This window comes from Borostomias antarcticus (assembly GCF_949987555.1).
Source record: "Borostomias antarcticus genome assembly, chromosome: 6".
In the NCBI taxonomy this organism is placed as follows: Eukaryota; Metazoa; Chordata; class Actinopteri; order Stomiiformes; family Stomiidae; genus Borostomias; species Borostomias antarcticus.
The window spans coordinates 17,978,650-18,001,001 of NC_140239.1; the positions used below are offsets into that span (position 1 = coordinate 17,978,650).

Here is a 22,352-nt window from a genome sequence, read left to right on the forward strand (position 1 = left end):
ACCACGGAGGCATAGCTAGCGCTGAATCGATATAACTACAGTCTTGATGAATGGTCCATAGACCCTAATTAAAACACAGCCAAACATGACTGCAATAAGGCCTGGGGGAAACATGAATGAGGAGGGCTAACAGTTACATTAGCCGGTCTATCAGCCTGGGTGAGAAGGCCAAACACAGATCTGAGATCATTGATTACAGATATACATCTCAGGAGAGACTTTTACATCTGCAGGATAGTCTAGCGTAAGCTGTTCCTACATCGTAATGTATGCTCAGACAGTAGCTCATTAGAAATAAGATCTGCAACAGAATAACAATGAGGTCTCATTCAAGCTCGGTGTGTGGCTGGGGAATTCATGGTTAGCCTGACCGGAGGGTTCTGAATGGTCATTTGTATGGCTCAATAGTCTTGTTTGGTGGTGTTTCTGAATGGTCATTTGTATGGTTCAATAGTCTTGTTTGGTGGTGTTTCTGAATGGTCGTTTGTATGGCTCAATAGTCTTGTTTGGTGGTGTTTCTGAATGGTCATTTGTATGGCTCAATAGTCTTGTTTGGAGGTGTTTCTGAATGGTCGTTTGTATGGCTCAATAGTCTTGTTTGGTGGTGTTTCTGGGGCTGTTGACAGATGAGCTTCCTGATAAGCCCTGTGCTCAGAGCTCTGAAGATGTTAAAGAGGTGGAATGATGACTCATTTACAACAACAACAAAATCAGCTCGGCGAGACTCGGGAGCAGGGATCCCATTTCCTCAAACAACGTTTTCTACTAGCCTTAGTGAGCATCTCTGTACAAAGAGAACAAACAACCCAATGACGCCTCTAAAATTATCCTTTCAAATTAACTGACCCAGCTGTACTGTATAAATACAGTTTAAGATAGATAGGTTAAGATACTTTAGTAATCCCCGTGGGAAGTTTAACTGTAGTATATCTAACTGTATTTTATATCACTGCAGTATAGAAAATAACTGTAGTACTGTATATCTACTGTAACTGTATTTTATAGAACCGTAGTATAGAATATAACTGTAGCATATGTAACTGTATTTTATATAACTGTAGTATAGTATATAACTGTAGTAGTGTGTGAGTGGTCCTTTCCCAGGAGCACCAACCTTGCTGGGCCTGAAGCAGAAAGCGGTGGCCTTGGTGTCGGACTTCTCCCGGTCCTGCAGTACCAGTCCCCCGTCCTCGGCCATTGCCAGGTAGAGGCCGGTGGACAGGTGACGCACACGGAACGACTGGCCCCAGCGGATGTGGCTACCGCTCCAGCTGGCCAATCACAGAGCAGGACACAAAGCGGTTATATGGCGTCATAGCGGCGGAGGTCGATAGATGTTCGGTCATCCAGACTACATAGTGTCATCTAAAGTAAGTATACACAAACTAGAAACATAATAGTACATCTAGAAGCTGTGAAATAAATGTGAATCTGGGCATGAAGTCCTAAAAACTCTGTACAAAGAGAATAGATACTGTAGCCCGATGATACCTCTTGAGCAATCTAGCAATGTACTCTTCTTCCATTCAAAACGATAATGTGTAAATAAAACTGTGACGCTGCGTTCCACAGGGAATTGCCTCCACATTATATCAACACACAGGTGAAAGGCGAATGTGTGGCAGTTGCTTTTTCGATTACTAATGCGTGATGATGAGATTCACTGACTGAACCATGTCTCATTCCAGTCGGGCATTGCAAGTGCCAAAATATTCTTGCAATCATCTCCAGCTGCACAGCACCAGTCAGCATGCGTAGGGAGGGGGGGGGGGGGGGGGGGGGGTGTGCGCCCAGAGGCACGGAGCCCAGTGGCGGCACCTGATTGGCTGCGACGGCTCAGGGTTGGAGATTACATCATTATATGTAACCGCTGGCTGACATCACAGGCTATCATACAAAACTCATAACTATCTAATTTATCTCAGGTCCCTGGGAGGGAGACAACCCCCCGTTGCCCCCGTGACATGTTCTGTTCTATAAAACTCTGTGGGGTGACAGCACTGTAAATATTGTACAGTACACAGCTGACAGGTGTTGAAAAGAAAATATTACACACAGGAGAGTTTGACAGAGAGGTGAATGGTGTGTGTGTGTGTGTGTGTGTGTGTGTGTGTGTGTGTGTGTGTGTGTGTGTGTGTGTGTATGTGTGTGTGAGTGGTTTGAGGGAGGCTCTTACCTGATTCTGAGGGGCTCCAGTCTCCAGAGGGAGCGGGCTCTGGAACCTCCCTTACCCGCCTCATAGTTCACTATTCTGGGGACACACACCGAGGAGAGGGGCCTTATCAAACCAACATCCAGAGAGGGGCTTTCTGCATGCTTTGAACAAGACGTCAATGGTAAAACAGCACAACAAAAAAGCACAAAGCATATTGACATTCAAGCCGGTGACAGGATTAGAGCCCATTTGCCAACAAAAGCTAATGCAAAGCAACAGAAGCAATCTAGGCCTACTGCTTTTTACCCTACTATGACTGAAATTGTGCAATCTTGACCTAATGCAATCATTTATATATAATATTTTTTATTTGACCTATGTTCTCTTGCTACAGAAGTCAGTATACCCTCCTATTTTTCTTTTTTTTCAGGAAGGGAGGGAGAAAAAAACATTGTTGAAAATGGGCTTGGGGTCGTGTAGTAGTTTTCTTTTCTTTTTTCTCCTTTTTTGGGTCAAATAATTTTGTGTTATTTCACTGTGGTTAATGATGACAGACTGTCTAACTAACTTTAAAAAAAAACGGGTCTGCTTGCCATATTATTCAGATATTTGAATTTATTTAATAATTATGGCCTCCCCATGCTACTTGTATTTAAGTGGTTTTCCTTAGTTAACCACTTAAACAATATTTTATTTTGTTTGTTTTGTCTGTTTTTTGTTTAACAGTATGGTTGTTGTGATCTGTCATTGTTTAATCTTATGCCGTGAATTGGATTTGTTTTTGATTCCAGGGGTTGGCCCCATGGAGTGTTCCCATCATGTGTAACTAATGCAAGACAGTTTAAATCCTCATCGAAATAAATACTGAATATGTGATTCATACAACCTTACAAGACTCAGATAGAAGATGGATTATTGTAGATCTCACAATCAAATCTCTGCGAGTATGCCTGGTCAATCTGTATGCACCTAATACTGATGAAGCTATATATTTTTTAACATATTCAGGAGACTGTTCAGAATTTAAATGATAGTGGGGCTCACATTACTTTTACCGGAGATTTCAATACAGTGATGGATTCCAAGACAGATAGGACATCATCCACAGGCGCTAAAAGAATCATGAATTCAGAATCATGTCTTCCCTTGACTTAATTGACATTTGGCGACTTAGAAACCCCCCAAAAATCAGGTATACATGACTTAGAAAAAAACAGGCCAGTCAGATTGATTATTTTTTGATATCTTTCTCACTCTGTTCTAAGATATCAATGACAGACATAACTGAACATTTGTGCTCAGACCATTCACTCATAAGAGGCTCAGGTTTCTGGAAGTTTAATCAATCTTTACCACAGGATGATTTGTTTGTTGAAAAAACAAAAACATTTATTTCAGAATTTTTTAAGCACAATATTGGTAGCGCCAACTCTCATATTGTATAGGATGCATTTAAATGTTCCTTGAGGGCTCACTCAAGGGAAATACCCATCTTGGAAACATAAGCTGAATATACTCTATGAAAATACTACAAGAAATAAACAATTTAAATGAAAAAAATGATTAAGATAATCAAGCCCCCCAGATCTCCATGAGACTTTGGAAAACAAGCAGAAAGAGTTAGAGAGACTTTACTATAAAAAAAACAGTTGCATTACAAATAGCTCTAGAGCTACATGGATGAGAAGCAGGAGAAGTGCACTAGTCATACTTATGCAAATAAATCAAAATAAATCCAAATCCCAGGTCTAGATGGGATTCCGAGCTATAAGATTTTTTTGATGACATAAGAGATCTCATTCTTGCATGTTTTAATTATTCATGAGATTGGTAAAGTGACTGGAACCCAGCAGGAGGGGTTGATTTCTCTTCTTTTAAAACAAGGGGCAAATGGTCAATATGAAGACCCAATTGAATAAAAAAACTGGAGACCTCTAACTTTATGGGTTGTGATAATAGAATTATATCTAAATGTATTGCCTCTCGAATTAAAAAAACCTCATTTGAGATATTGTTGATAAAGACCAAAATTGATTTATTGAGGGTAGATTAATTGGAGATAGCATAAGACATATTTTGGAAATTATTGAACTATATGAGAAAAACAAAAAAATGGGTTTAATCTTTGTAGCTGATTTTGAAAAGGCTTTTATAAGATTTTTTGATGACATAAAAGATCCCATTGCTGATTTTGAAAAGGCTTTTGACAGTGAAATGGGAGTACATCTATAAATATTTGGAATTTTACATTGTTTGAGTTTTTCACTTTCGAGGGGAGTTAGACAGGGTTGCCCCTATCCCCATATTTATTTGTATTGGTAATAGAAACATTAGCCAGGGAAATTTGAAATAATATGAATATTAAAGGTTAAATCAAAAATCAAAGTTTTAACTTTATGCAGATGACACCATTTTCTTTCTGTCTCAAAAAGAACATTATTTGAATGCCCTCATTAATGATTTGGATTTTTTGCAACTCTGTCTGGTTTGAAGCCAAGTTATGACAAATGTATTATTTTGCATTTAGGTTCTCTACATGATTCTACTTTCAAACTTTCATGCAAGTCAACACTCATATGGTCAGATGGACCAATAGAAGTCCTGGGAATTCATATTCCAAAACAGATTGATAAACTTGCAAAAACAAACTTTGAATGGAAGTTTCAAAAAATGGAGAAGGTCTTATGTCCATGGAAATTGACAGTATTATCTCTGTCTGTTTGCCAGTCACCCTTGTTAATTCACTGTATACCTCTCAGTTCACATACTTGTTAATGTATCTTGCATCACCTGATTAAGCCTTTTATAAAAGATATAATCATGTGGTCTTTACCTTTATATGGAATAACAACCCAGAAAAAAATCAAGCGGAAATATTTATATAATGATTTGTATGAAGGTGGTGTTAAGTTAATTAATCTTAAAGGAGTAGTAAAGGGAAAATGCATGTTTAGCCCTGTTTTAAGGTTACTTATGATCATATACAATGGTTCAGATCAAAACGTTGACAAAAATAGCACTTTTGAGAAAGTCTGATAATTGCTCTACCACCGTTTTGGTGATACAATTGATGTGGGTGGGCACCGTGAAAAATAATTCAAAAAACATGTTAAACTCTCAATTTCAAAGACAAGAAGCTCACCGAGGTGTTAGTTGACATTCTGACATATAATTCACCATAAAGTAAGATTCTAGTTCATCTGGAAAGGCTTTTTTAAAATATTTAGCATAGAACTATTTAGTCGCAGCACATACGTGTGTAAACCTCCGCAAACTAAGTAGCCTAGCAACATAAACAATAACAATAGCTACCGTAAGTAGTTCCGCTTCCTGAATCCCCTCTGCGGATTTATCTACATATCTACAATGGTCGCGTCAATACAAGTCAATGGATTTCATATAATGATCAATAAAACCCTACAGGATTCCTACTTTACGGTGAATTTGATGTCAGAACACCAACGGACACCAATTACCAGTTTTTGAAAGATACATCCATTGTATGACCAAAACGGTGGTAGAGGAATTATCAGACTTTCTCAAAAGTGCTAGTTTTGTCAACGTTTTGATCTGAACCATTGTATATGATCATAAGTAACCTTAAAACAGGGCTAAACATGCAAACTCCTTTAAGGCCTTAAACCTAGCATTTAAAGCATCATCTTCACAGAAAATATATGGGAATCCCAATTGGAGCTCCTCAAGACTCATTTGCGACACTCATCCAGTATTTAAGTATCATTTTTTTCCATTTGGCCAGATTGCAAAGACCCATCTTCAATGTATACAAAAGATGTTTACTGCTCTAACCCCTTTATTTTTAAGATATGGTACAGGCATGGCTACACTTCCAGGATTTTCCACCAGACTCTGTTGATGACATTCTGCAACAGATATTATGGTTTAATTCCAATGTATTAAGCAAAAGATTACCTCTCTTTTGGGAACAGTTTGTTCAAAAGGGTATTATCTTTATAAATTATATAATTGATTTGAAAGGTAATATCTATTCATATTTTGTATTCATATCTATTGGAGTTATTTTGTGAAATATATGGAGTACTTTGTTCAGAACTTGTTCAGTACCTTTGGCCTGGAAAAAAAGCTGAAAAATGCTGGGGAAAAAACTGTTGGTGTGTAAACCTTCAATGAAGAATTATTTTTGGATGAAAGGAAATAAGATACATTCTCATATGTACCAATTTTTCTTGAGAGAATATGATTTGAATGAGATGCCAGACAAATTTCAATCATACTGGGAGGGTTTCTGGAGGACTATTAAAAGATGGCTAGCATTACATTCAGTTTTGCTAACCATGTGCTCCCAAAAAATAATACTGTACTTGGTGAATTACAAAATGGATATCCTGGCATTTTAAATACTGTTATATTACTGGGTAAGAGATGTATTTTTGAAGTGAAGGAAAAATAATGATTGACATTACACAGTTTTCTGTCCTTTTTAAAGCATTACTTTATGTTAGAGGGCATTATTGCTAATAGACAGGGAACATGACCGATTTTGATAGAAAATAGAACAGATTAAGGTCAAGTTTAGCAGAAGGATTATAATGATGGTCAGTACTGAGAGATTTTTTCCTTTTTTCTTGTCGTATTTAGTGTCTTTGGTGTTGTTGTTTGGTGTTTGTTTTTGCTTTTTCTGTGTGTGTTGGTGTACTCAATAGTGTCCTTGTTTGTCCTTTTTGTAAAAAAAGAAAAGAAAAGAATACATAAATAAATAAATAAATAAATAAAAAACCCTAATGGAATTTGACATTTGATGAAAGGCGCTCTTTCACAGTGGTCAGAAGTGATCTTAGAGATGTGAGATGAATTGTGTGGTAATGGCCTATAGAGGGACAGAGCTCCCAATGGCCCCCTACCTCTGCTCCTCCTCGCTGCGGTCCGCCCCGGGGATGGTCAGACTCTCATCGTGCCCGTGGCACAGGCGCATCACATGACCCCCAAGCAGGTATCCTATTGGACGAACACATGGTTTTGTATGATCAGACCAGGACCAGGTTAGCTGACTTTTTTCCCTCCCAACGCCACTGCCGCGTTTAAGACTTGGATTCCAGATTAAGAAAATGTAAATGAACCTCGGAAAGGCAATACAGCACACAGTTTAAAACAAAAAAAAGGTATTCGACAAATATAACAATAGTAAAGTCATGGTGTGTGAGTGGCCAACGTGCCTACTGCTACGTTGCTGCCGGAGCAGGTGGGCTGGACGTTCCACAGGGTCTGCATGAAGGATGCGTCCACCTGGATACTGGAGTGGGAGATGGACAGGTGCTGCAGGGGAAGGGAGCATAGACGACACTTAATTCAAGTTTGTGTGTCTGTGTGTGCCCGTGTGTGACGAGAAAGAGAGACAGAGAGAGAGAGAGTGAGAGAGAGAGAGAGAGAGTGAGAGTGAGAGAGAGAGAGAGAGAGAGAGAGAGAGAGAGAGAGAGGGAGACAAAGAGGGAGACAGAGAGAAGGACAAAACAACTCTAAGATACAGCAGGGGGTCCTGTAAAGAGATTCAGGACTGGCATTTACTAACCCCCCCCTGCCAGCCTGTCTGCCCCTGATGCCTGCTGGCTGTACATCTGCATCAGTGCCCCCCAGCAACAAACTCCCCCCCTCCCACATCACACAGGGACAACACCGAGACACACAAACAGCATTAACGTCAGAACTTTCAGCAAAATTTGGACTTTCAGGTCATTCAAGAAATTGCATTTTAAGGGTTTGGGTCATGCCTGTCAGCCCACCCGTTTTACCCTTCTCTCTCGCTGCCATCCCGTTTAAATATTTTCCTGTAAATCTCCCATATTTTTAACCTGTCTTATTCGTCTCATTTATGTTAGCGTAGCGTCCAGGGGAGAAGTGGACTGCATTTCCCAGCATGCCCCAGGTTTCAGAGGGCAGTTATGGGAACTGGGAAGGAAGGAAGAATCTTATTTCACCCACGTTACATAGCTAGATCTGTTGGAACGACACTGTACAGTATGTAACGTTGAGTGCTAACTATGCTTTTCATTAGACGTTGCTTTCAGCTAGCTAGCACTAGATACTTAGTTATGTTGCTATTTTCACGAATCAAAAGAAATCTATGCATTTCCAGTTGCTAGTTAGCAAGCTAAAGCTTTGTGTATTCACAGTATCTGATAGTAAGGCTGTCTTGGCATGTGTTTAGCATTAATTGCTTTTATCACCCTGCTTGGTAGTGCTGTTAGCTTGGTTAATCTTCAAGTTTGGAGACAGAGCAACACTGACACTGGTTTAAATTGTTCCTCGGCAATACCATCCACACCTCCCACTGTGATAAACCTAGTTTGCTTCATTCTTCTTCATTCTTCTAGAAGGCAATATCATCATCATCATCTTCATCCGCTTATCCAGGGTCGGGTCGCGGAGGCAGCAGCTCCAGCAGGGGGCCCCAGACATCCCTTTCCCTAGCAGCATCAACCAGCTCTGCCTGGGGAATCTTTAGCCGCTCACAGGCCAGTGCGGAGATGTAGTCCCGCCACCTAGTCCTGGGTCTACCCCGCGGCCTCCTCCCAGCCGGACACGCCTGGAACACCTCCCTAGGGAGGCGCCCAGGAGGCATCCTCACTAGATGCCCGAACCACCTCAACTGGCTCCTTTCGACGCAAAGGAGCAGCGGCTCTACTCCGAGTCTCTCCCGGATGACTGAACTTCTCACCCGATCTCTCAGGGAGACCCCAGCCACCCTCCGGAGAAAACTCATTTCGGCCGCTTGTATCCGTGATCTCGTTCTTTCGGTCATGACCCATCCTTCATGACCATAGGTGAGGGTGGGGACGAAGATAGACCGGTAGATCGAGAGCTTTGCCTTTTGGCTCAGCTCTCTTTTCGTCACAACAGTGCGGTAAAGCGACTGCAGAACCGCACCAGCTGCTCCGATTCTCCGGCCAAACTCCCTCTCCATGGTTCCCTCACTCGTGAACAAGACCCCCAGATACTTGAACTCCTTCACTTGGGGTAAGGACTCATTTCCTACTCGGAGCGGACAGGCCACCGGTTTCCTGCTGAGAACCATGGCCTCAGATTTAGAAGTGCTTATTCTCATCCCAGCCGCTTCACACTCAGTTGCGAACCTATCCAGAGAGTGCTGGAGGCCGCAGGCAGCTGATGCCATCAGGACCACATCATCTGCAAAAAGCAGTGACGTGATCCCCAGCTCACCGAACTGCAAACCCACCTCCCCCCGGCTACGCCTCGATATCCTGTCCATGAAAATCACAAACAGGATTGGTGACAAAGCGCAGCCCTGGCGGAGGCCAACACCCACCGGAAAGGAAGACGACTTACTGCCGAGGACCCGGACACAGCTCTCGCTCTGGGTGTACAGGGATTGGATGGCCCTAAGTAGGGACCCCCTCACCCCATACTCCCGCATAACCCTCCACAAGACCTCTCGGGGGACCCGGTCGTAAGCCTTCTCCAAGTCCACAAAACACATGTAGACAGGTTGGGCAAACTCCCAAGCCCCCTCCAAGATCCTTGCGAGAGTGAAGAGCTGGTCGGTAGTTCCACGACCAGGACGAAATCCGCATTGTTCCTCTTCGATCTGAGGTTCGACTATCGGCCGGACCCTCCTTTCCAGCACCTTGGAGTAAACTTTCCCTGGGAGGCTGAGTAATGTGATGCCTCTATAATTCGCACACACCCTCTGGTCCCTTTTTTTGAATATTGGGACCACCACCCCAGTCTGCCACTCCTTCGGCACTGACCCAGACTTCCACGCAATGTTACAGAGGCGTGTCAACCAAGACAGCCCCTCTACACCCAGCGCCTTCAGCATTTCTGGACGGATCTCATCAGTCCCTGGGGCTCTGCCACTGTGGAGTTGTTTGACTACCTCAGTGACCTCCTCCAAGGACATTGACGACCCCCCATCATCTTCCGGCTCTGCCTCGATCGTAGAGGGTGGATTAGTCGGGTTCAGGAGTTCCTCAAAGTGCTCCTTCCAACGCTCAACAACCTCCTCAGTTGAGGTCAGCAGTGTCCCCTCCTTGCTGTATACAGCTTGGATGGTCCCCCGCTTTCCCTTCCTGAGGTGTCTGATGGTCTTCCAGAAACACTTTGGTGCCGACCGAAAGTCCTTCTCCATGGTTTCTCCGAACTCCTCCCACACCCGCTGCTTTGCTTTGGTCACGGCCGAAGCCGCAGCCCTCCGGGCCAGTCGATACCCTGCAACTGTTTCTGGGGTCTCCCGGGCTAACATAACCCGGAAGGCCTCCTTCTTCACTCCCTCAGGCCACAGCTCCCAGCCGCAGCTTCAGCAATGGAGGCTTTGAATACCAACCACTCATGCTCGATGTCCCCAACCTCCACAGGGATGCCTGAGAAGCTCCGCCGGAGGTGGCAATTGAAATCTCTCCGGACAGGCTCTTCCTCCAGACGTTCCCAGTTCACCCTCACTACACGCTTGGGTTTTCCAGGTCTGTCCAGAAGTTTCCCCCGCCATCGAAACCAGCTCACCACCAGGTGGTGATCAGTGGACAGCTCTGCCCCTCTCTTTACCCGAGTGTCCAAAACGCATGGCCTCAGATCAGATGATACGATAACGAAATCGATCATCGACCTTCGGCCTAAGGTGTTCTGATGCCAGGTGTACTTGTGGGCATCCTTGTGTTCGAACATGGTGTTTGTTATGGCCAAACCGTGACTAGCACAGAAGTCCAACAACAAAACACCACTCGGGTTCAGATCGTGGTGGCCATGCCTCCCAATCACGCCCCTCCAAGTTTCTCCATCATTGCCTACGTGTGCATTGAAGTCCCCCAGTAGGACACTGGAGTCCCCTGCAGGAGCCCCCAAAAGGACTCCACTCAGGGTCTGCAGGAAGGCTGAGTACTCTGAACTGCTGTTCGGTGCATAAGCACAAACCACAGTCAGAGTCCCCCCCCCCACAGTCCTAAGGCGCAGGGAGGCGACCCTCTCGTCCACTGGGGTGAACTCCAGCACAGAGGCGCTCAGCTGGGGGCTAGCTAGTATAGCCACACCTGCCTTACGCCTCATACCGTGAGCAACTCCGGAGAAGAACAGGGTCCAACCCCTATCCAGGAGTTTGGTTCCGGCGCCGGTGCTGTGCGTGGAGGTTAGCCCCACCAGGTGTAATTGGTATCGCTCCACCTCCCTCACAAGCTCCGGCTCCTTCCCCCCCAGCGAGGTCACGTTCCATGTCCCCAGAGCCAGCCTTTGCCGCCCGGGTCCGGTCCGTCGGTGTCCCCCGCCTTCACCGCCACCTAGTTGGCAGCGCACCCGACCCCGACAATTCCTCCCGCGGGTGGTGGGTCCACGGGACGATGGAGGAGGAGATGGTGCTTCCACGTTGCTTATTCGGGCTGGGCCCGGCCGGGCTCCGTGGTAAGCCCGGCCACCAGGCGCTCGCATGCGGGCCCTCCGTCTGGGCCTGGCTCCAGACGAGGGCCCCGGGCTTCCTCCGGGCCGGGTCTCTCTTCCTTTAGGTTGTTCTGTCATCGGGGTTTATACCTGTAACCCCAGGTAGGGGCGCCAGGGGGTACTACCACTTGCCCAAGGTGGACCCCCAGACTAGTGGAGGGAAGGAGGCGTCTTACTTCTCCATTCTAGTTTTGCAACTAGCCACTGCCGCATAGAAGGCAATATGTAAATGGTAAATGGACTGCACTTATATAGTGCTTTTCCACCTTTGCGGCACTCAGCACTTTACAATGGCCTCTCATTCACCCATTCACACATACACTCACACCAATGGCGGTAGCTGCCATGCAAGGTGCTAATCTGCTCATTGGGAGCAATTTGGGGTTACAGGTGTCTGTTGTAGGTTGTAGGTATCTTGCTCAAGGACACTTCGACATGTGGACAGTCAGAGTTGAGATTCGAACCACTGACCCTTCGATCATTGAACGACTTGCTCTACCAACTGAGCTACAGCCGCCCACGGTGTGCCAATCACAACCGCTTATTTAATATGGGGCGGATTTAATAAGATGACGGAACAGAGGAGCGCCGTGGAGCAATCTTCGCTGATTGGTTGGTCTATCCAATTGTGTCCAGAGGCATTTTGATCTAAGCCGGTTGGTAGCGCCCCTTGGGAATCGGAAAGCAACTGTGAGTTTCCAGACCCTTTGCATTGGGTCTGGTGAAGCCAGGCTATGGAACGGCGTAGGGGAGCTTCAGAACATCACTTTATTCCCTCAAGTCCTGCACCGTCTCAATTAGCTCACGTGACCGTCAGGCCAAATCAGGCATCACAATCAGGCATCACTAATCAATCACAGAGCTCATAGGTGGATAGGTAGGTAGGTAGGTAGGTCAGTAGGTAGGTAGGTAGGTAGGTAGGTATACTAGGTACTTTATTGATCTCCATATTTAAGTCTCACACTAGTACTTACCAGGTACCTCTCGGTGGACACACTGACCAGGATGAGGTCATCTCCGATGCGCACTTTCTCTCCCTCTGACCTCTGCTTAGAGGCAGGGTGGATAGTCCACCAGCAGGCCTCTCCTGTGGAGACACACACGGGTTCAAGGTTCAAGGTTAACCGGTTAATTTACAGTATGTACATAAGAAAGGTATCATATATACAATGAAATGCATAAACAATGCGCTGCAGACAGAGTTAAATATTCAGGCATCCTCTCTGCATGTCTGTGTCTGCATGTCGACACGTTTCAGAAGCTTCCATACAGCTGACCAATCAGACTATCCGTCAATCTACGACGGCGTCTGTGACTGTACAAAATTCAGGAGGTGCGAGATGTCTGTGGCGTCTGCAAAGCCCCGATCAGACATAAACGGTCGCACTGTCCATAAATGAACATTAAGTGTTCTGGCCTTTCACAATTTCAGGACTTTACATGAATGCATGCCTGTGTTCATTTTGATTCAGATTAGCAAATGCCCTATAATTTGAGAAGGGAACTACATACATACACACATTCTGTGGATATATTCTTTGCTGTATGATTGGCATACGGTTGTTATGAGAACATGCATTGCCATTGTTTCAATCACAGTACATTTTCAACATCTGACCAGTGGTTTGAAAGGAGTGGTGCCATTTTGTATGATCTAAATGTTCCTGTCAGAGTGCCTCTATTCTGGGTGGCACAGGGCATAAAAATAGCAAGGTCGGTGGAAGTCAATCTGGATGTCTTGGAGTCACTGGAAGTATCTTATCCGCTTGATAAATTGAGCCGGTGGTTTTTGTGGCTCAAATGTCAAGTACAGTCGCGCCGGTAACTCAACAATACGGCCGCTTCTTCCGCAGTTCAATCTCGGAGGTTGTCGACCTTAAAATGACTGTTCAGTGCGACCGTGTGCGTCTCAATGGAGACAGATGGACGGTGGGTGTTAGTAGTGTTACTGTACCTATTGAATCCTCCTGCAGTCCCACATCAAACGACAGCTTGTCTGTCAGGGACCTCGATGTCTTCAAACAGGTCAGGTACTGTTGGGAAGAGAGAAGAGGAAACACCGCATAATGGTGACCGTTTGTTAAGAGCCATCTGGAACCCTTGTGAAGGTACAGTGAGATAGCGTTGCAAGTCACGCTGCTAACAGCGCAGTTAAACAATATAAAGATGTATTTTTTTGGTCATGTTTCATTCCTCTCAGAACCACCAACACACTGGCTGGGCAGGTTCTAGCAGCACTGTCCTGTTCTCACCATGCCGCTGAAGGAGTGTCGCAGCAGAATGGCGTGGCCGTAGAGCAGCGTCCGGTGGCCGCCGCCCTGAGCCGCCTGGAGACCAGGACACAGGAAACACAAAGGGTCAGGTGTGTGTGTCTGCGTGCATGTGTGTGTGTGTGTGTGTGTAAAGGTTAGGCTGTATGGATACAGGTTAGGGTGTATCTCCAAAGTATTGTATATACAAAAACAAACAAGAGACTCTCCACAGAAATGTCACATGATCACCCCACCAAGTGCATGCTGGGCCGGTTAGAGAGATCTTTCATTCCGTTGACCAACGAGAGACATTTCACAGTACCATCGGTGGGTAAGGAAATGTGAGGAATGTGAGGAACACAGGGGGTGTGGGGGGGAAAAAAAAATCAAAATAATTGATATCAAAGATATTAAAAAGTATTTGAGAGTAATTTCCATATCTAGAAGCAAGCCTTGCTCCCCAAAAAAGAATGATTCAAAACTAAAATATACTCACCCTCTTTATCCCCCTCTAGATGCATTCAGAAAAGAAACAAGATTATGTTAAAAAATATGCTTAAAAATGATTAAAACCCCTTAATCTATGGGATTAATTTCCCATTCTGTGAGTTGTTGTATGAATGTCGATAGAGGGGAGAGAGACTTTGTGTGTCAATAGAGGACCATCTAGGAAGAGAACAGAACTGTGCAGATCCTCAGGGTCATCGAGAACTTGTGGTCTAGCTTCCATTTGAAAGAAAGGAGCTCCTCTCTAGCAACCCTGTTGTAGAAGTTTATAGATTGAACATGTATGTGCTTGCTGAAATCTGAAGTTAAACAGTCATATCATTTTTGTAGTGATTTAATTTGTTTTCTATCTGTGACTCAGTGCACCATTCACAGCATGACCTGAGAGCACATTATGTTCCCTCTGTGTATGAAAATCGCTATATAAATAAAGTTTGATTTGATTTGATTTGACCTGATTAACTGTATCGACTATTACGCTGTGTGAATGTACTCTGTAGGGAGCACTCTCACAGATTAATGCCTTTGCTATGGCCTTCGTTGATGCTGCTGTATAATATGCAATTTGAAGGGAATATTCTTCAAAGAGAGATTTTGCATTGACTCTGTGTATTGCCTCTCTCCAACATGCATGTTGAATAAAGACAGCTGTATACAGTACATTAAGCCACAAAGAGAAGAGTTTTCTCCCCTCCCCAAAAGGGGAACTGGAGCCACGGGCGCCGGTGGGATGATAGCCCTGCAGCGCCTGGACCAAAATGGAATGAGGGGTTTGATCGAAGGAAGAAAAAAAATGGGTGGGGGGGAGAGTATCCTGCGGCCCAGCTGTTGCTGAGCAAGAGAGAGAGAGAGATAGAGAGAGAGAGGCGGAACGAGAGAGAGTGAGAGAAGGACAGAGAGAGAGTGAGAGAGAGAGAGAGAGAGAGGGGAGAGAGAAGGAGAGAGAGAGAGGGGGAGAGAGGGAGGGATATAGAGAGGGAAGGAGTGGGATAGAGGGGCAGAACGAGGGGGAGAGAGAGAGTGGGAAGGAGGGAGGGAAGAGAGAGCGAGATGAGAGGAGGAGAGAGTGCAGCGATTGGCCTGCCTGTTTTTCAGGCCGGCTGTCATACTGACATATCATCACTTAGAACTGTGACCTTTGGTTAGGTGGCAATGGCCCTCACACTCTAATATGGCTGTATTCCAGTGTGTATGTGTGTGTGTGTGTATGTGTGCCTGAGAGAGAGAGAGAGAAAGAGAGAGAGAGAGGGTGTGTGTGTGTGTGTGTGTGTGTGTGTGTGTGTGAGAGAGAGAGAGAGACTGTTAGTGTGTATGTCAGTGTCAAGGCAAAATCTGCTTTATCCAAAATAGTGCCGGTCAGCAGTAAGACCCTGGGTGTCCAGCAGCGTAGCCTCACTGACCTGTACCACAGACAGGTGGGAGGAAGGGCAACAACATCCTACATGGCAGAGTTTCACATGCTACCTTCTACCTCCCAGCTCAGATGCCAGCCTGGGAAGAGCAATAGGTATACAGATACTTTTACATCCCCACTGCCATGTCCCTTCTGACCTCAGCACAGGGCAGTAGATAGTTTTCACCACTGGGTTCTCATAGAGGGAGTGATGGTGTTGTTGATGATGATGATGATTATGATGATGTTGATGATGATTATTTTTGTCTGCTTGCCGCAGAACCAGTAGCCCCTCAGGGGCAGATAACCTTGAGTTGAGTGTGTGTGTGTGTGTGCGTGTATGTGTGTGTGAGTGAGCGAGTGTGTGTGTGTGGTTGTGTGTGCATATGTGCGTGTGTGAGAGTGAGTGAGTGAGCGAGTGTGTGTCTGTGTGTGTGAGAGAGAGAGAAAGTGAGCAAGTGCGTGTGTGTGTGCGTGTGTGTGTGTGCGTATGTCTAAACCGTTTCTTGCCAGCTTGGCTTTGCAAGAATAAAGTGCCACTTGCGTTCTGTTTGCCAGTGCTGCACAACGTTGGCCGATCTGTGGCTATCTAAGTAATTTACTTCTAATGCTCACTTCACATAGGGGGCTAATCTCACAGAGAAAGGCGCCAGCAGCACCAGGAAACTGTTATGTCATCATTTTCCCAAGGCCACAAAGAAGTGGGAGATGCTCCTGTCAGACTAATCTGCTAAGTACTGGTGAGGTACGGCCGCTCGTGTCTACGCTGGCCCTGGCCATCACCTGGACCAGCAGAGGTACATCAGAGTCCGCCGGCTTTCCATCGCCTCAAAAAACGGTTTGTCGAAGAAAGGCGAGGGAAGGGAAAGCTCCAAAAAGAGAAAGCGAGGTAAATGAACGTGAAAACAGTTCAGTTCAAAGACACAAAAACGACCCCGACGGAGTCCGGCGTTCCTCCACGCCGAGAGAAGAAAGAGAAGGTGAGGATGATCCCTGTGTTAGTCAGCTCTGTGGGATTTGTTTGACAGAATGGTGCGAACATTCCGGAATCGAGGCCGATTCCAGAACCTTCCGTCTGATAGGTGCACACTTGAAATTCAGCTTAGTTAGGAGTCAATCAAAGAAGAGGAGGGGGGAAAACACTGCAAACCCAAACAACACCGTCATGTTCAGAGTGAGTGGACTACTGTAGGTATGCACGTGGAGTTTCCTCAGACTGGTGAAAGTACAGTAACATTCTCTGAAAGTAAAAGGTAAAGGTAAGCACACAGAGGTAAAGGTAAGCACGCATTTGTTATGTTATTATGTTATTGTTAGTTAACAGGAACGTTGTCCATTGAAAGTAGGTGATAAACAGGTATAGGCCTGACAAACGATGCAGATAAGATTGCTCTTTCACTTGAAAACAGTGGAGATTTGGAGGAGGAGGAGGAGGAGGAGGAGGAGGAGAAGGAGGAGAAGGAGGAGGAAGAGAGAAATGAGGAGGAGGAGGAGGTTAGGCGAAAGCATCCAAATCATGTGTACAAAGTGAAGGAACACACGGATGTCTATTTCGAGATTGCCAAGAATCAGCCTTCAGAAGCAGAGTTAATGTCTGTTTCTGTGACAAGTTCACTGATCTACTGTAGAGTCGTGGAGATAGAGAATGCCGTCGGTTGAGGCTGGAACCGCGGTGGACGCTCAGTTTACTCGTGGGGGAGGCATGGAACGTCACTACTAAAGTGATTTTCTACTAAATGTCAGATTGTGGCTCTGCTTGCCAAAATATTCATAAGATTACATATGAAATTATGAATGAAGCAAGCGAAAGATGTTTGATTCTGCTATGCTATCAACAGCTCACACCTTATTCAACACAGTACCAGATTATCATGGCAATCCCAAAATAGGCAACACTTTGAAGTGAAAGTGGAGATGGTGAGATCTTGCGCTGAGTGTCAGTACAGCCGTCATGCCGACCAGGAGAATATGGCGAATTAAGTGTTGACGTACCCACTGTTCATGGTCTGGACTCTAGCAACATTAAACAAAGATACAGATGGAGAAAACATTATTTTGATGCATGAGAGAATAGAAGAGATGATGTTGTTGCAGTGGAGCTGACTTTTTAGCCTGGCTCCCAGAGTGGCAGAACAGAAAAATCCTGTTGTCCTCTAGAACACAAAACAACAACACTGCCTTGAGGAATACACTGTCTGGTAAGCTGTGTGTGTGTGTGTGTGTGTGTGTGTGTGTGTGTGTGTGTGTGTGTGTGTGTGTGTGTGTGTGTGTGTGTGTGTGTGTGTGTGTGTGTGTGTGTGTGTGTGTGTGTGTGTGTGTGTGTGTGTGCATGAGCGAGCTTGCTCATCTCTGATCCTGAGATGCTGCTGGTCGTCAATACACCCACACTGAATGTGTGGGAGGCAAGCTGTCTGTGTAAGAGGCTACACAGCATAGAGACCCACAGGACCAGAGATGACTGTGTCTGCAGTACAACAGTAAACAAGCAGATTAGGGGTGTTTAGCTTCCTGGAGGATATTCCAGAAAGTGGGTTTAGTGAAAACTCTGAGTTTGCTAAGCCTGAGATTCAATTCAATTCAACTCAGTCTTAGCAGACCTCAGTTTTCACTAAACCCGCTTTCTGGAATACACCCCTGAACAAAACTTTTAATCAATGAAAAGGTTGAATGACATGAAAAACCAACAAACATGGAAGAGCTGATCATGTGTTTACTCCTGTGATTCAGATGTGGCCGGAAGTGTTCAAGGTTCAAGGAGGTTTATTTGTCATATGTACAAGATACAGGTACCATGTACAATGAAATGCTTAGTGAAGTGCCAGTGACACACAGGGGTATCTGACTACTATTTATCTGACTGTCTTTCTGACTATTATCTATTTGACTACTATCTATCTGACTACTATCTATCTAACTACTATCTATCTGACTATTATCTATCTGATTATTATTTATCTGACTACTATTTATCTGGCTACTATCTATCTGACTATTATTTATCTGACTATTATCTATCTGACTATTATCTATCTGACTACTATCTGACTACTATCTATCTGACTACTATCTATCTGACTATTACTATATCTATCTGACTTCTATCTACACTATTTATTCTACCTACACTATTCTATCTACTCTATCTGACTATTATTTATCTGACTACTATCTACAGTATCTGACTATCTATCTGACTATCTATCTTTCTATGTACCTAATCAGCATGAATTACCTACACTAGTAAATGTGCCTCTCCCTCTCTCTCTCTCTCACACACACACACACACACACACACACGCACACGCACACGCACACGCACACGCACACGCGCACACGCACACGCACACACTCACTCTCTCTTCACACTCTTTTTCTACTTCACTTTCTCTTTCCACCTATCTCTCTCTATCTCACTGTTCGTGCAGCCTACAGAGTGTGAATCAAGTGGTTGGAAGAGAGGTTGTTGATGTGCTAAAAGGAGGGCAATCACAGACCATCTCACTCTACCTCTCTCTGGCAGGAAGTCTGCTTTCATCATCACAGAGCTCTAGGGCTGTGTGGGAGAAGCCTCCCATATTCCTAAATGTATGTAATACTGAACCTCATCTCTGCCATGTCTGGCTTCTTTACCAAGGAAATAAAACCCCACTGTTGTTACCATCAGGCACTTCACCTCAACTTCGCGGTTCACCAATCAGTAATAAGCGACAGACGCTCCTGGCTTAACTGTATCAACGGCTTGGGGGGGAACAAACTCCATCACCTAGACTCTTCTCAGTAGTTCTAATAGTAGCAGGACGACCCTGCCGAACTTCCTCCGGCTCCACCGGCTCCCAGCAGGACAAGGACAGGTGGAGCACGGGAGCAGCGTGTCCTGCACTCCGCCGGCAGTGTGATGAATGGGGACGACGGAGGTGTGTGTGTGTGTGTGTGTGGGGGGGGGGGGGGGTGGCGCGTGCGTTCGACCCGGTACTCACCCCCTCGCAGCCCGGCCCGGTCTTGGCCAGCATCTCCTGCAGCGCCCGGACCGACAGGGACTGCTCCAGAACGAAGTTACAGATACACAGGTCTGGAGGAACATACTGAGGGAGGCGGGAGAGAGAGGGAGGGAGAGAGGGAGGGAGGGAGGGAGGGAGGGAGGGAGGGAGAGGGGGGCAGAAGGAGGGAGAGGGAGGGAGGGAGAAGTAAGGAGGGGGAGGTAGAGGGAGAGAGGGAAGGAGAGGGAGGTAGAGGGAGGTGGAGAGAGGGAGGGAGAGAGAAAGAAGGAGAGGGAGGTAGAGGGAGGTGAAGAGAAGGAGGGAGAGGGAAAGAAGGAGAGGGAGGTAGAGGGAGAGGTAAGGGTGGGAGAGGGAGGGAGAGGGAGAAAGAGGGGTGAGGGGGCGCATCAGAGAGAGGGTGTGAGGAAGAGAGAGGCTTGTCACACAGTGCTCACACAAAATGCAAACGGTATAAACATCTCATATATATGGCAGAGGTCTGTAATATTTCGCAGTGGTGAATTCCTAATGCATTTTGCAGTCAAAATCCCATCCATGATCTGAAAAGCGAGGAGAGACTTGATTGCTGATTAGGTCCAATAATCCCTTCTAGTTATGTAGCTACTGCCCTTCTCTAATTGTTCGTAGGTATCTCTAATTGTCTGTAGGTATCTTTAATTGTCTGTATGTATCTCTAATTGTCTGTAGCTATCTGGAATTGTTTGTACAGTAGGTATCTCTAATTGTCCATAGATATCTCTAATTGTCTGTAAGTATCTCTAATTGTCTGTAGGTATCTCTCTCCTCTGAGTCATCCTCCCTATGCTGTCTTTCTCTTTCCTTGCAAACCAACTTACTAACTCTTACTCTTTGTTGATAGCCTGTCTACAGCTGTCAGCATTATCATGCTGACCAAGCTGTTTTATCATGCTCGGTCTCTCTCTCTCTCTCTGGTTAGTGTTCCTATCTTCCCCTGCAGACCTTCATAGACCTCTCATGTCACCCGGTGTTCTTTCCTGGGACTGACATGTCTGTTCTTAAGCCTGGGACTGACATGTCTGTTCTTAAGCCTGGGACTGACATGTCTGTTCTTAAGCCTGGGACTGACATGTATGTTCTTAAGCTTGCATGTCTGTTCTGGCGTTTGGTTTGCCTTGCCTTACTTCCACGTTCTAGCAGAATAGTGTGTCCTAACTTAACATGGAATCGGACAGACAGGGATGATTTAAGGTGCGGGGCGGTCATCCACCCCTCTCCCCCCTCCCCCCGGGTGTGCGGCACACCCAGTTGAGCCCTGACCCCGGCAGTGGTGTGTGAAATGTGAGCAGGGGTGGGAGGCGGGGGGGTGATAGGATGGCACTCTGTAACTCAGCACAAACCTGGGAGTGTGTGTGTGTGTCTATGTGTGTGTATGTGTGTGTCTGTCTGTCTGTCTGTGTGTGCGTGTGTGTGTGTGTTTATGTGTATGTGTGCATCTGTGTCTGTGTGTATGTGTGTGTGTATGTATGTGTGTGTGTGTGTATGTAAATGTGTGTGTATGTCTGTGTGTGTGTGTGTCTGTGTGTGTGTGTGTGTGTGTGTGTGCGTGTGTGCGTGTGTGTGTGTGTGTGTGTGTGTGTGCGTGCAGAGGTTTGGAAGCAAGGAGACAGCATTATCTGTGCCCCGTCCACAAACACTTTTTGCGTTTCTATCAGCAGAACAGTCTAGAACAGAGAGAGCCAGGAGTCAGGCAGTGAGGCCAACCCCCTCTGAGCTGTCTCTTAATGAGGGCGTCCGAAGGGTCGAAGGGGATATTTTGGTCTGATCGCAGAGACGCCGCACCACCTAAAAGAAATATGCAGTCGGTGTCAGACGAACTCATTCGATGATATTTTCCTTACGGAAAACTGTCTTCTTCTCATGAATGATTCATTTTTTTTCAGCTAGCAATTACCAAGCTTCCTCAAGGGGTGGTTGGATATACGTTTCCGCCTGGGGGACTGCAGGCTGTTTTTGGACCTTTAACTGACCTTTAACAATATCTGCTGACAACGCAGAAAGGAAGTGAGGTGCGCTGGCACAACAAAGGAGCAATCTGGCTGGCCTACACCAAACACCACTAAATCTACTGGGAAATCCACCAGATTCAGTATGTTTGAAGATCTGTCTGATGTCGAGTGTTTTCGGGTCACAACACTGACCAGTACTGTCCAGTACGCAGTGGGTCAGCTGTAATGCCTAGACCGTGCCATACCAACCACAACCGCGCTAGACCGACGCCGGGCTACGTCTCGCCATGACACCAAGCATTCTACTTCACAACCTTCTATATAAGGCCGTGTTCTACGGTAACAACGCTAACGTTAACTTTCACGGACACGGCCTCATCCGGGGACACCCAGGTGTCATCACCCGATATCGCACTGCGGATGACACACTACTCCTCCGTGTGCCAAGCCCCGCCTCCGCACCATTCAAAACATCACTGACCTGCCGGCAGGAACGACAAACTGCCGCCTCTCTGTCCTCACCTGCACTCTGAAGGCAGCTTCTGTCAGTTTCTGTACACTTCCTGACAACAGAGACATGCACAGCCGTGTCGACAGACTGCTCACAGCTTCCTGGTTCGATTTCTAATTCACTCTCATAATTATTTGGATGGAAAGCTC

The 22,352-nt window shown here is 45.7% G+C and overlaps 1 protein-coding gene across 1 annotated transcript in view; it reads right to left on the reverse strand.

The window, feature by feature from the left end:
• The window catches only part of ryr3 (ryanodine receptor 3), a gene marked incomplete at both ends in the record, with an annotated part of 126,164 nt that overhangs the window by 83,643 nt on the left and 20,169 nt on the right, over positions 1-22,352 (reverse strand). The window contains 8 exon segments of the mRNA XM_084440034.1: positions 1,115-1,271; positions 2,177-2,251; positions 7,039-7,132; positions 7,351-7,450; positions 12,550-12,662; positions 13,530-13,608; positions 13,828-13,902; positions 19,705-19,809. Coding sequence (XP_084296160.1) covers positions 1,115-1,271; positions 2,177-2,251; positions 7,039-7,132; positions 7,351-7,450; positions 12,550-12,662; positions 13,530-13,608; positions 13,828-13,902; positions 19,705-19,809 — 798 coding nt within the window.